The following is a 13269-nucleotide window of genomic DNA, read 5'->3' as shown; positions in this document are numbered from 1 at the left end:
TAGAAACACTGCTGGTTGTAAAACTGACTTACTGGATGCTGCATACACACACACACACACACACACACACACACACACACACACACACACACACACACACACACACACACACGCATACACACACACACACACACACACACACACACACAAACGGTGGTTCTTGCAGGCAATTTAACCTGTGGAAAGATAACACGAGAGCCACTGCCTGCTATCAGTACAGTCCCATTTTTCTGTGTTGATCCTTGCACCTGTGTAATGTGTGTGTGTGTGTGTGTGTGTGTGTGTGTGTGTGTGTGTGTGTGTCTTGCTGTGTTTGTGTACAGCTAATATAATGATGAGTAAACAGAGCTCTCGCCCTCCTCGCCAGCTGTTGGGTCAGATGCCAAGTGATGGGCTGCATGTTAGGAGTAAGCTGTTTGCTCTGCCACTACTGGCTTTCCTCAGATAACAACCAATTATCTTCTGTGCACTTTCCTTATTCCAACTAACAGGCGTGTCTGTGTGTGTGTTTATTTTATGTTATTAACATGTTTTTAAACAGACACAAGTCATGTGGCTCACAATCATGTTAAATGTTAGCTTTATTTGTGAAATATGACCCATAGCTATTATAAGAGTGAGACATGACAAAGAAATCCACTGTGGGTAAACGTTTGTTCTTGAACATTCATGTCATCACAGATTGAGTTTATACACTTGAAAGTAAAAACACTTACAGTATGTCATAGTGTTAAACATTGTGGATGATATTTACACGGCGTACACACGACTCGACCGGCACATTCTAGTTTGAAATGATGACCACTAAACATGGTTAATCCATGGGACATAATCTGCTTTAAATGTTCCACACAACAAGAAGTAAACGAACAGGTCCTTAGATTAAAGGTGCCCTTTCCTGTTCTGACAATGTACAAAATACATACTCCAAATTAACATTCAATAACTTCCAGTAACACAGAGAGTAACAATGAGCTGAGAGGTTTTACACAACACGCTTGACTCACACATTACATCCTTGCAATAAAAGTTGAAAAAAATGTCAAATGCAACAAAGCAACAAAAAAGTAACAGTAGCTTCTCTTCACATTGTCGAGGCGATCCTGATCCTGATATTAGAGGCCGACATAAAGTTTGTACATGTCATTTCTCATCCTCTCATTTAAAAATATCTTAACACTGAGGAGCTTTTTCATGAATTCAGTCAAACATTATGGATTTTCTATACAAAAAGTGAAGCTTGTTCAACAGTCTGGATCTATTTACATTCCACTTCAGTTTTTCAGTATCAGCAGAAGCTGGTCCGGATCCTTACCAAGCTTTAACATTTACTGTTAAGTTATGAATGACCAGGCTCCCTTAGCAAAGTCCACTTACATTTCAGATACATCGGTGATCTACGAGGGTCTTATTTGTTCATATGTTCTTGTGTATCACTTGTACTCATTGCTGAGAGGAAGTGAGTGGGTGGTTCAAATAGCATCTTTAAGAGACTCTCTCAAGATTCAGTTCTAAATAAGCCTGCACAATATCACACAAAATTGCATACCACTGAATTATTGTGAGATAAATCCTAAATTAAATTAAATTAAATTAAACATGGTGACTCCCAACTAACTGCATATGGAGAGATTAGAGTTTTGCTCTGTGCACCCTGAGGTCAATCCGACATTTGCAGTCATGGCAGAAATCTCTGATCTATTAACATGGGTGTCTCCATCCTGACACACAGGTGAGGTGGGGGCACTCCCGTGGCTGCAGCTGGATCTGGCAGAGGAGCTGGGGGAATTGGTGGGGCTTAGTTGGACAGCTGTTGTGTCCTGTAGAGTGTGTTCACTGGTTTCCATTTCAAATGTCGTTCCACTCATCTGTATCAGCCCCCACTTGTCACCCCTTTTGGTGTTGCGGGCCATGTGAGCAGGGGTCTTCCGGCTCACCAAACAACATAACGTGAAGAAAGCCAATGCTATCAGTAAAAGAAGGGGCCCTATGATAATGGGAGGGTTGCTGGTTGGAATGAAGGTACCAAAGGCGAAGGCTCCAACCAGGGTGATGTTGATGCCAGCCAGCATGATGCACAGGCCACAGGCGCAGCACAGAGCTGGGGAGGGCATGCTCTGGTGTTGCAACAGACCCTGCTTGGAGACCCTCTTGGCAGCCGAAGGTCTGTTTTTTTTGTCTGGTAATACCATGTCTCACAGAAAGCTCTGAGAGATGCAGACAAGCTGAAAATCAGATGGATGAGCAGGTCTCTGTATGGACAATTTCAGAAAGGAAGCTGCAAAGAGAGTGTGAGGTTTTATAGACAAGAGATAGTTGAGCTGCACCTTTAAGTTCCTGAACAAAAGCTATTCAAAGAGCTAAATAATTTACCACATGGCATAAAAACTGTTTCAACAAAGTAATTAATTACACGTTTTCACCGCAATCAGTGGGGTATGGCATGCGGCAACAACCGGTATTCTGATAATTTGCCAAGTATGTAAAACATAAGCAACTGTTAAAATACATTTCCCTTTCACCAAACAATTTGCTGTGAGAAAAAAACCTGAGCCTTAATTACTAAGCACTGTTATCGCTGTCACTTACACGTTTGGATTGTATTCGTCTGTCCATCATCATGTGTAGGAGTGGTGGAGCTGCAGGCGGTGTGTCCTCGCAGAGGGTGAAGTGCAGAGTGAGTCGTCGCTGCTGCCGCTGCTGGTGTCTCACCTCACGGTGTGAAGGTCTACCACTGGGGGGCGCAGTCCACTCCTAAATAGGCCCCCTTCACAATAACATGTCATAGTAGAAGTAATTACTAACATGAATTATGGTTTAGTTCCATTTAGGTGGACCAGGCATTGTGCGTGCTTGCTCGTTTGAGAAGCTGTGACACACTGAATGGAATTGGACCATAATCAATGTGATCAATTACACCTGCTTTGACCTGCTATCACATATATGTTGTATAAAGCCACTTTTTCACAAAGAAAGTTATTTTTAAGTAATGCTCTGAGGCATCAGTAGACAGGTAAGGCTTATTTATGAAACCCATCATATTTCATCATTTGATTTTTTTTTTTACAGAAAGGAGAAGTTCTGATATGAAAGGGATGTCTTTAGTACGTAACAAACATATAGCCTGAGTTTTCTCAGTCCATACGCAGGTTTTTTTTAAAAAAAAATCAATGTTTTGTTTTTAAATTTGAGGGCTTAACTTATTTGAAATTTTTTCCAGGCCCTGAAACTACTGTTTTTTTTAAAATTCTATTACTTTTAAAAGATATTTCAAATGACATATGAGTCCTACATATTTTTTGCTTGTAGGCTCTCATTTATTACATTATTTACCAGTAAATTTCCATGCCTCCCCACAACCCTTAACGGATCAACGGTATAGAATAGGGATGGATGGAATGTCCATGCCTTGAGGAAAATTTCCATGACCATACATTTTCAGAAGTGTCTATTAATGCATCAAAAATTAACAAAGAAATCAATGTCAAAATGTATCAACATATACATTTGAGTAAAATTAGCTTTGCTGTTGAAACAACATAAACATCTATTTAGGTAAGCCAATATTAACCAAGTGATTTTCATGGTCAAGTCAAGTCACGTCAATTTTATTTGTACGGCGCCAAATCAGAACAAAAGTTATTTCCTGACTCTTTACAGGTAGAGCAGGTCCAGTACCACACTCCTTCAATGAATTTACACCCAACAATTCTCCATCAGCAGCACATCCTGCAACAGTGGTGATGACAACCTTCCTTTTAAAAGGCAGGAACATCGAGCAGATCCAGGATCAGTGGGGACGGCCTTCTGCTTTGACTGGTTGGGGGGAAAGAGAGCAGGAGGGCAGGGCAGAGACAAAGACAGATAATGGAGGAAGACAGATATAGAGAAGGGGATAGAGGGACAGAGATAAAGAGAGAGTGGTCAGGGATTTTTTTTTTAATTCTCTTGACTTTATCAAAATTGTATGGTTTTAGTTATTTTCAAAATTTTTCAAGCCCCATAAATGGCTATTTTAAAATTCCACTCCAAGTTCTTTATTGAGCATATGAACCATGCACTGAAGATGAAGATGAGATGCTGAAAAAAGAAGAGGGTGCTCCCCTCTTATAAAAGTCTTAACATGATAAAGTTTTTAATGTAGTGATGTCAGTCCATCAGCACCAGTACAGAACTGTTGCCAATTTACAGCATCGGTTAATCTATTAGTGATGCCGAGATGCATTTTATCTTGCAGCAAAAGGAAAAACATTCAAATGACATCAGAAACACAAGACAGAGGATGCTAAGGATTTTTTATTTAGAGCAGCACAAATGAAAACAGGCTCCACATTTAGAGCTTAATACATAAGACCCTAATAGAGCATTGGCAAAATTCACTGGGTCTCATCTGCATACCAATTACTGTATCTCATTTGAGGCCATTACAGGTCATTGTGAAAACAAACCAGTCCTTTTCTGATCCATGAGTAAGAGGGCTTTAATATACAAGTGTTAGGGATCGAGTGTCCATGGCAACAACGTGAAATAAAGGGGTGTAGTTGAGGTGGACAAAGTTAAAAAGGGTTAGAGGACATTTACCTTATGAAAACACAGATGGGACAAATGAAACACATCCCTCACATCTAAAAAAATAAAATAAAAATAAAAAAATGACAGCCAGTCTGTCCCCCCCCAAAAAAATATTCATTCTTCTCAATGGCACATTCAGAACCAAATATACAAAAACTCATGGAAAAAATACACGGCTTCAACCTCAGTAGGGAGTCGTCTGTCTCCGTCACCAACTGTGCCATCAATTATTCACATCAGTTACAGCCTACAGCAAACACATCTCACAATAAGACGGACTGAAAACATGATCACAGCAATGACAGCTCATCACAAACTACTCACGTCTCCATATTGCATTTAGACAGACCTGGAGGCAATGCTTGCGTAATGAAGAGAATACTGCCATGAGGGGTATTACTGCAGGTGTGAAATTGACATTGCTGAACCAAAACATTCTGTTACTTAATTTGAGAGTTTCAAAGACTTCCTCCCTTTTAGGTATATTAAGCAAGTAGCTTATTTTAAAGTACATGAGTGCTACAGGTAGCTTGTGTGAGTGAAAGCTTGAAATAAGAAAAAAAAAAAAAGAGAGACAAATTTCATCAGAAGTACATCTTAACTTCGTCATGTACCCTTTCATGTGCAACTTTTTAAAACATAAGACACACTTAGATATGTTGAGGTAAGTATAAAGTCCGTTTCTTGGAGGGGGGGGGGGGGGGGCTTCTCATTTTTAGCATTTAATCCCAAAAACTTCAAAAATGCTTTAGAAAAAGCAAGGAACAAAAGCTAAACAATGTTTCCTTACAGGAAAATAAGTACTTTTTAAAATTCACAGTTGGTAAAAGTATCGTAAAATCTTTAAATAAGAGCAGGCATGAGGAGAGCAGCAGCTGCGTAACTGTACTGAACCCATGCAATGCCTTACTGGTTTGTTGGCATTACAAGTGGTTTTGGTTGTACTGGGGTCACGATCAATCAAATTTGTACTGGACAAAAATTAAAAATGTGGAAAAACCCCAAACCACTCTGAAATAAAACAATCCTTTAAAAACAAAATCAGGCAGCTCAAAACACTTTTCCTGGACAAATCTCAGGAAACGTAACTGCATTGTCAATGAGGAAGTGCAAGCCAAAGACGAGCTGGGCGATCTCCCTGGTGCTAAACTCTGTCAGGATGATGATTACTGGCCATGGGAAAAAGAGTCAGTCACTTCTGATAGTGTGCAGAAACACACAAGGAGGGCTCCAATCAGCGTGACAGGACAGGAGGACTTGTGCTGCTCCTTCAGGCTGTGAGGTCATCAGTGGAAGGGGTGAAATCCCTGGTGCGCAGGGCATTGGATTGTGCCCTTCTGCGAGCAAGTTTGGAGTTAGAAGGAGGGGAAAGCCTCATGGAGCACACGATGGCTCCAACGTCCTCCCGCTGCTCGTCGTGCTGGGATAGCTGCCGGTTGAAGGCAATGGCTTCTGCTGCAAACTGGGTCAGGTCTTTGGTACTACTGTTCCTGCGAGACAGAAGGAGCACTTCATTTGACTGACAGTGGATTCTTCTTACTCACGTGTACTAGTTAGCACATTCATGAGTTCTTTCTGTGTCCCTGCATTCATACCAGTGTCCATCCTCTTTTGCTTTCTCTGCTTTGTTTTTTCCGCATCATAAATAATACTTGACTAGCAGTTTTTAATCTTGTTTTATTTGTTTATTGGGGAAGTTACCATATTGTTGTACTGATTCCCCTTATCTGACCTTTGTAATATCCTACTATTTTACTTTGTAGTATTCTATCTCACAGTAGTGCTGTTCTGTTATCAGATAAGATGAGTGTTCAGTGCAAAGCAACAAAACGTTGATTGGGTCTAACCAGAAGTGCATAAGCAGTAACTGAATATATATAGTATACAAAAGTGCAATGGGAATTATTTACAGAATGTACCTGTAGTGTAGTGTAGTTTTAATGTACAGTACAATGAAGTACAGGTTCTCACATATACATTATGTCCAGTAGTACAAAGCAGATTGTGATAAAAGTGCAGTTAACAGTGCAGTGATGTCAACACACTCCTGAGAGGCTATGAATTCGAGGCATTATTCCGTCTCCATTCCAGCATGGCCTCTTTAATTGTCTTCTGAAACAGTTTGTAACATTTGTTTAGGAAAGTACTCTATAAATACTGTTATTATTTTATCATAACCACTACAACTAATGATATCGTTACTACTTTGGAAGCAGTAGGTCATACCTCTGGAGAGCATGAGGAGTTGGAAGACCTCTCTCTGGAGCATTCTGTAGAAACAAGAGGGGAAAGATGTACTTGAAATCTCTGAATCAAAGATAATTTACTTGGAGAGCAGTCTTGCGTATTTCACGCAAGATTTGAGTCGCAACAAAAACTTAAGATATTTTAGTCAACAGTAAGTAAGTAAGTAAAATTGTATTTGTATAGCGCTCTTCGCAGTACTAATACACAGAGTGCTTTACAATAAAAACAGATAAAACAGAAACAATGAGGTGACTGATGTCACCGACACAACACAAAACAACAAACATTAATAAAAACCATAGCCTTGTGACAGAGGCCGTCCGACACTGGGTGTGAGTGCAAATTCCACCAGCAATAAATAAATAAGACCATATAGCTGAGCAAAAAAAACCCACTGGTGCCCCGGAGAGGATGTAACCTCAGGCCTACGTTAGGAAGGCTTGCCGGAACAAATGAGTTTTTAGCTGTTTTTTGAAGCTGTCCACCGCCTGGGCAGCTCTCAACGCCTGAGGAAGCGAGTTCCAGAGACGTGGTGCCACTGCTGCAAAGGCCCGATCACCTTTAGTTTTTAATGTAGCGCGGGGCACTGCCAGGAGCCCCTGGTCAGCTGACCGCAGAGAGCGACTGGGGGTATGATGGTGTATGAGGTCACAGATGTAGCTGGGAGCAGAACCGTGGATAGCCTTGTAGGTGAACAGTAATAGCTTGAACTGGATCCTGAAAGTAAGAGGTAACCAAGTATTGGTGGGATATGAAAAGATTTCTTAGACCTGGTGAGTAATCTGGCGGCTGCATTTTGGACCAGTTGGAGACGGTTTATGGATGCTTGGTTTAGGCAAGAAAAAAGAGCGTTACAGTAGTCGAGTCTGGATGAAATGAAAGCATGTATGGCCATCTCCAGCTCTGAGTGCGAGATGATGGAACGCAATTTGGCAACAGGTGTAATGATACCTACCCCTTGCACCCAGGGGTGCTTGAGGACCTGAGCAGCACTGAGGCGTAGAGTAGCGTCTCTAACCAAGAGCTTGGTGATGAGATCTTTGGCCCCGCCTGTGATGTGAGCCCAGTCCTTGTCTGGAAACTCGTATTTGCCCTGCTGGATGCTCTCGAATAGGTGACTCTGGAGACAAAATATCACTGTCTTTTTAGACTGTACAGCACAACTGTTGTGTGACTGTAGTGACGCAGAAAGGAAACACTCTCCACACACACGTGGTCTGACACTCGTACTCCAGTAGGTGAATATCTGAAATCTGTGTCTATTTTTGAAAGAAATCTGCTGCTCAATAGTTGCTAGTGACAACTGAGGAAAATGAGTCATGCCTAGAGATTCCACAAATACTCACAGCCCTCTTAAAGTAAAAAAAAAGTTCTTCCAGCATTGATTAATCCTTAAAATTCCTCTGTGCAAAATAACATATTACATTTTTAGGTGGTTTTTTTCCCCAAAGAAGAAAGAAAAAAAACGTCCTTAATATGGCTTACTTTTAATTCTAAACCTTGTCTATATTTAGTGTATGGTGATAAAATCCTTAATAAAAGGACAGTCTGGCAAATGGAAATAAACAGTTGGTGTGATTCAGCCATACACGTTCAAGCTGGAGCAGAGGGAGAAGAGACACACAGCACCCCCATTTAACAGAATATTACAACATTTAGAATGTTAGAAATTTAACTTGTGATTGTACCGACAGATGTCATCACGAGAGGTAATGTTACATTTTTTAATTATTCTTTTATTCTTTTACTAACTCCTCCATTCACTGAGCCACCACTTTGAAAATAGGATAAAAAAGAATGTTTGGCTCAACTTTGTTCTCATTAAGCTAATAATTTGATGCTTGTGGAAGAATATTTTCAGGATCGCAACAAAGGAAGTGTTTGTCAAATAAAGCCCCTTTCACACTGCACCAAAAATGCGGGTGAACGCGGGTGTTTGGGCACTCTGAAAGGGTCGACTCGGCATTTCGACCCGTGTCCACTGACCCTCCAAGTGACCCGGGTGTTGAGCGGCTCGCCTGCAGTGTGACAAAGGCAACCTGTGTTGTCTCAGGTTTCTCGCGACCTTCCTATGGCATTCTGATTTCGTCACTGTGCCACTTGTCAGGCTGTTATTGTGGAAGCTCCGGAAAATAAATAAATAAATACATTAAAAAAAGTTTTTAAATTGGGCTGGGCTGCGAGAGCTGCTCACTCATCTCTCAATAAAGTTTTGGCCTCTGCCATAAGATCTGTCTTCCTGTCGATGTCCCCAAGACTCTATTTCACTCCTTTTTGTCCAAACAATTTACATGTGGATGATCTTACGTGTATTAATCTATACTTGGGAACTCCCATCGGGAACCCTAACATTAAATGCGCAAGCGCGACCGTGTTTAGAAACAACTTGTGTAGCGATCTTGCACATCTTTTTTCATGATCATGGCAGCGCACTGGCAAGATCATTAAGACTGCGAGCTGCTCATCATCCGCGGTGAAGAGGAGATCCGGCGGCAGATTTCTGGAACTGTAAGAGACACGGTGATTTATGGGAACATCACCGGCATTTTGAGACACGGCGCACTTTTATGTGTAACAATGACGTACGATAGAGAAAAACACAGGCACGCAGCCCTCACAGTGCCTTGATGTCGAGCAAAGGCGGGTAAAAAAAAACCACTTCGACACGTGTGTTTCAGTGTGAAAGGGGTATAAGAAAGACACTGAGACATGAAAGTCATAACTGGCAAGCGTACCTGACATGTTCTGCAGGTTTCTCCTCGGTCCCAGCCACAGTCAGTGCCGCAGTGACCAGTAAAGGGAGGGCTGCCACTCAACAGGATGTAGAGAATGACCCCGAGGCTCCACAGGTCACAGCGCTTATCGTAGAAGGAGGCTTCATCTGTGAATACCTCTACTACTTCTGGAGCCATGTACTCTGCTGAGCCACACTAACAGAGAGAGAAAACATTAAAAAAAGAGAAAGTAAAGCAAGTGACTGGACTTAAAACGAAACTGTTACCGGTGTTGTGAGCTCTGGGGTCGTTATGGGCGTGCAGGCGCTGCTAAGTTTCACTCCACTTCCCAGATCAAAGTCACAGATCTTTACTGGCGACACCTGAGTATAGAGAGGAAAGGCATCACTATACTGTTGATACATGTAGCCATCTGTCAAACTTCTCTGAACAGCTTCCTCACTCACTCGATCAGTGTATTCACAAAGGATGTTCTCCAGTTTAAGGTCTCTATGGGCAATACCTGTAGGAAAGCACAGTTATTGTGTTTACATTGAATTGACAAGCAAATGTTGCAATGAGGTGGCACAGTGGTGCAGTGGTCAGCACTGTCCCCTCACAGCAAGAAGGTTCCAGGTTCGGGTCCCAGCTCCATCACAGGATCTTTCTGTGTGAGTCTGCATGTTCTCCCTGTTCCTGTGTGGGTTCTCTCTGGTACTCCAGCTTCCTCCCACAGTCCAAAGACATCAAGAGGGGACGAGGCTGATTGATACTCTAAATTGACCCTAGGTTTTGCTGTGAGTGTGAATGGTTGTCTGTCTCTATGTGTTGGTGCTGTGATGGACTGGTGACCCACCCAGAGTGAACCCTGCCTCTTGCCCAAAAGCCACTGGGATAGGCTCCAGCCCCTCCCGCGACCCTTAACAAGACAAGCTGAAGAAAATGGACGGATGGATGTTGCAATGTCGCAAAAAAAGGAAATGTGCTTTAGATATGTATCATCAACTGGTTACGAAAAAATAAAATAGGCTACCAGAAGATGCTGGTAGAGGCGATGTTTTGTAGTCATCATATTTTTTGAAATAGAAAACAAATACAAAAAAACAACTTGAGCCAGTGTTCAAACTTTGTCTGTGGAATCGGGGGACTATTGTTTCCATTTGTTAACATTATTCCATTTCTATCAAACTTTTATAATGAGATACCTCAAAATATGCAGCACAACAAGTTGATAGAAACCCAAATGTTACCACAACAGACAAAAACATGACTGAAGTCAATAGACCGCTTGAATTCTTACCTACCTTTTGTGTGCAAAAAGTCGAGAGCTTGAGCAATGTCCCGAACCACCTTACTGGCCTCCAGCTCATCAAAGTGCTTTCGGTTCTGAATATGTGTAAGAATGGAGCCTGAGGGTAGCACACAGAAAACAAAATTAGCAATTAGTGTGTCCACGGAGACTCATGCATGTGATCACAAGGTGAAGTCATCGGCCAAGAATTACCTCCACGCAACTTTTCAAAAACCAAATAAAAGCAGGAGTTGTCTTCAAAGAACTGGACCAATTCCAAAACATTCCTGGAAGAAAACGTGTACCACTGATAAGAACATGTTTTCCTTTGGTGCTAATGTATAGTTTAGTTAAATGTGTATATCTCATGTGTCGTAATGAATACACTCACTTGTTTCCTTGACACTGGTAGAGTGTCTCCACTTCTCGAAAGACTCTGCTGCGGCTGTGTCCTGCACTCTTTTCAATGACCTACGTGATCCAAAACACAGAGAAACCAGTTATTCATATAAAAGTGTAACAGGTTATAGTTTAAACTTGCTGTCTATGTGGTCTTTTAGTTTGTTGTTGTTTTTTATTTTAAAATTGTTTTTTAATGTTCACCTCACCTTCACAGCAAACTCCTGTCCATTCTGCAGGCTTACACATCCTTGGACTTTAGCATACGCTCCCTGACCCAGCACCTCATCTGTCAGCTTGTAGAGGTCTGAAAACAACAACAACAAAAACATATTGGCTGTTTATCAAGATGGATATGCGTTTCCAGAGACAAAATGACTCACAATAATCAGCCTTATTACCATCAAACGTGCCAGTGGAACTATCTGTCGCTCTAGTTCTTTTCTTCTTCTTTCTTTTGGCTGCATCTGGGATGTTCACTGGCTGACTTTTCTCAATATCTGCAGCAGCACAAAAGCAAAAGAGTTAAAACACCATGGACATGTCCGACGTGTTATACTACTCTCAATAAGGGAGCTGATGTACCTGCTGGGGCTTGAGAGAGGTGCTGACTGCCCTCTGAAGCAATCCCACCCCCCTGAATTACCCCACAGCTCTGTCCAACTTGGCCCACAGCCAGGGAGTTGCCCTGTAACAGAGAGGAGGAGGCCACGTGGGAGGGGGAAAAGACCGAGGGAACATGCGAGAGAGATCAGAGGCTTGTACAGCGGTTACAGTAGAGAATGCAGGAGAAGAAATACATATACATATTTATCTCTTCTTTGTTTTCAGTGGCGAGACCAGGATTACAACATAATGATAACGTATAGTAATAAAAATGCAGTTGTAAGATCAGTAATACTAGCCCATCTTCCTCTTCTGCAACCTGCCAAAACAGTGACAGAATACTGGAAATGCCAACAGCCTTACCTCACCCAGGATAATACCAGAGGCATTTATACAAAGTTCATGACTCACCATGAGTGGTGAAATATGTGTTTCCGTATTGATAATCTTTACAACATTCCTGGAAGTTTAGAAAATATTGTCTCAGGAAGTTGCGAGTTTTATATCAGGTTATTAGATAATACCTGGAGCTGGAGAGAGTGCTGGAAGGTTTGCAACTCCGTCATCACGCTGTGTCTCACCATGTCTGCCAACTGAGGACACGTCACAGACATTTAATATTTCTGTAACACAGTGTATGCTAAACAGTTACTTTAAAAGACTCTCAGCGAAGGAAAAGTCCATCAATCACTGAAATAAAAGTTTCTAAAGAGGATTAATAATCCTTTAACCCTTAAGTGGTCGGTTTTTGTCTCGGTTAAGTGAGTCTACGAGTCAAATATAGTCATCTTTGACGTAAGCTTCCCCCGATATTATGCGAATGATTAGCAAACACATTACAGGTCAAATTAAACTATGATGTGTATACCACTACAAAGCTAGTGAAGCTAGCGACCACAAACTGAGGTACTTACGAAACACGGTAGTTAACTACCTTAAGTCAGTGAATGTAACGTTACTGACACCGAAGCAGTTCAACCTTAACAGCCATTAGCCATGTCCCACTTAGCGGGAGCACTATTTGCACAAACACTGGCACCGTCCGTGAACGCTATCAAAAACACAACATTGTTAAGATTAGAAAACACATATTTAACTGAACTGCCGCCTCTAAAATTTACAATCACAAGCCATTATTCTCGTTAGCTTCTACTAGCTAACAAAACACTTAGCCAGTGTCTGCTAACGATAGACGTACATTTGCTGTTTTTGATCTTACTAACAGCCGGGACAGATACCGGTAAGGCAAAAACATATTATTTCAGTGAATCCTCTGACCTGGCCTAAGTGTCCAAACCGGCCAAAACCCCTTCGTCAAAGCCTCCGACAGCTGATGTAAGCATCCATTGCTAGCTGTGATCCATCAGTCAAGCAACCAGTGACGCACACGGCGGGAAAGAACATAAACAGATGTTTGCCCCGCCAGCATTTGCATTCCTT

At 41.7% G+C, this 13269-nt stretch overlaps 2 protein-coding genes across 2 annotated transcripts; both read right to left on the bottom strand.

The window, feature by feature from the left end:
* Window positions 1-946: 946 nt before the first annotated feature.
* On the bottom strand, window positions 947-2689 carry LOC147250046 (transmembrane protein 275-like). The gene is made up of 2 exons (XM_086224313.1): window positions 2590-2689; window positions 947-2278 (listed from the first exon to the last, which is right to left on the bottom strand). Exon 2 carries the CDS (start codon window positions 2190-2192, stop codon window positions 1614-1616), a length of 579 nt encoding a protein of 192 aa, XP_086080439.1. The 5' UTR covers window positions 2193-2278; window positions 2590-2689; the 3' UTR covers window positions 947-1613.
* A 1589-nt stretch (window positions 2690-4278) lies between these two features.
* Window positions 4279-13250, bottom strand: mknk1 (MAPK interacting serine/threonine kinase 1). Its single transcript, XM_086224026.1, has 14 exons — window positions 13108-13250; window positions 12354-12422; window positions 11809-11911; window positions 11625-11723; window positions 11433-11530; window positions 11216-11295; window positions 11038-11111; window positions 10838-10942; window positions 10001-10056; window positions 9821-9916; window positions 9555-9749; window positions 7775-7939; window positions 6799-6842; window positions 4279-6062 (listed from the first exon to the last, which is right to left on the bottom strand). The coding sequence occupies exons 2-14, from the start codon at window positions 12411-12413 to the stop codon at window positions 5843-5845; spliced, it is 1395 nt and encodes a 464-aa protein (XP_086080152.1). The 5' UTR covers window positions 12414-12422; window positions 13108-13250; the 3' UTR covers window positions 4279-5842.
* Window positions 13251-13269: the final 19 nt, after the last annotated feature.

The sequence above is a fragment of the Aulostomus chinensis genome, chromosome 14 (assembly GCF_037954235.1).
Source record: "Aulostomus chinensis isolate RoL2024-O1b breed Wild chromosome 14, RoL_Achi_v1.0, whole genome shotgun sequence".
Lineage (NCBI taxonomy): Eukaryota > Metazoa > Chordata > Actinopteri > Syngnathiformes > Aulostomidae > Aulostomus > Aulostomus chinensis.
Note: the sequence above shows the minus strand (reverse complement) of the source record. Positions and strands in the feature narration are given on the sequence as shown.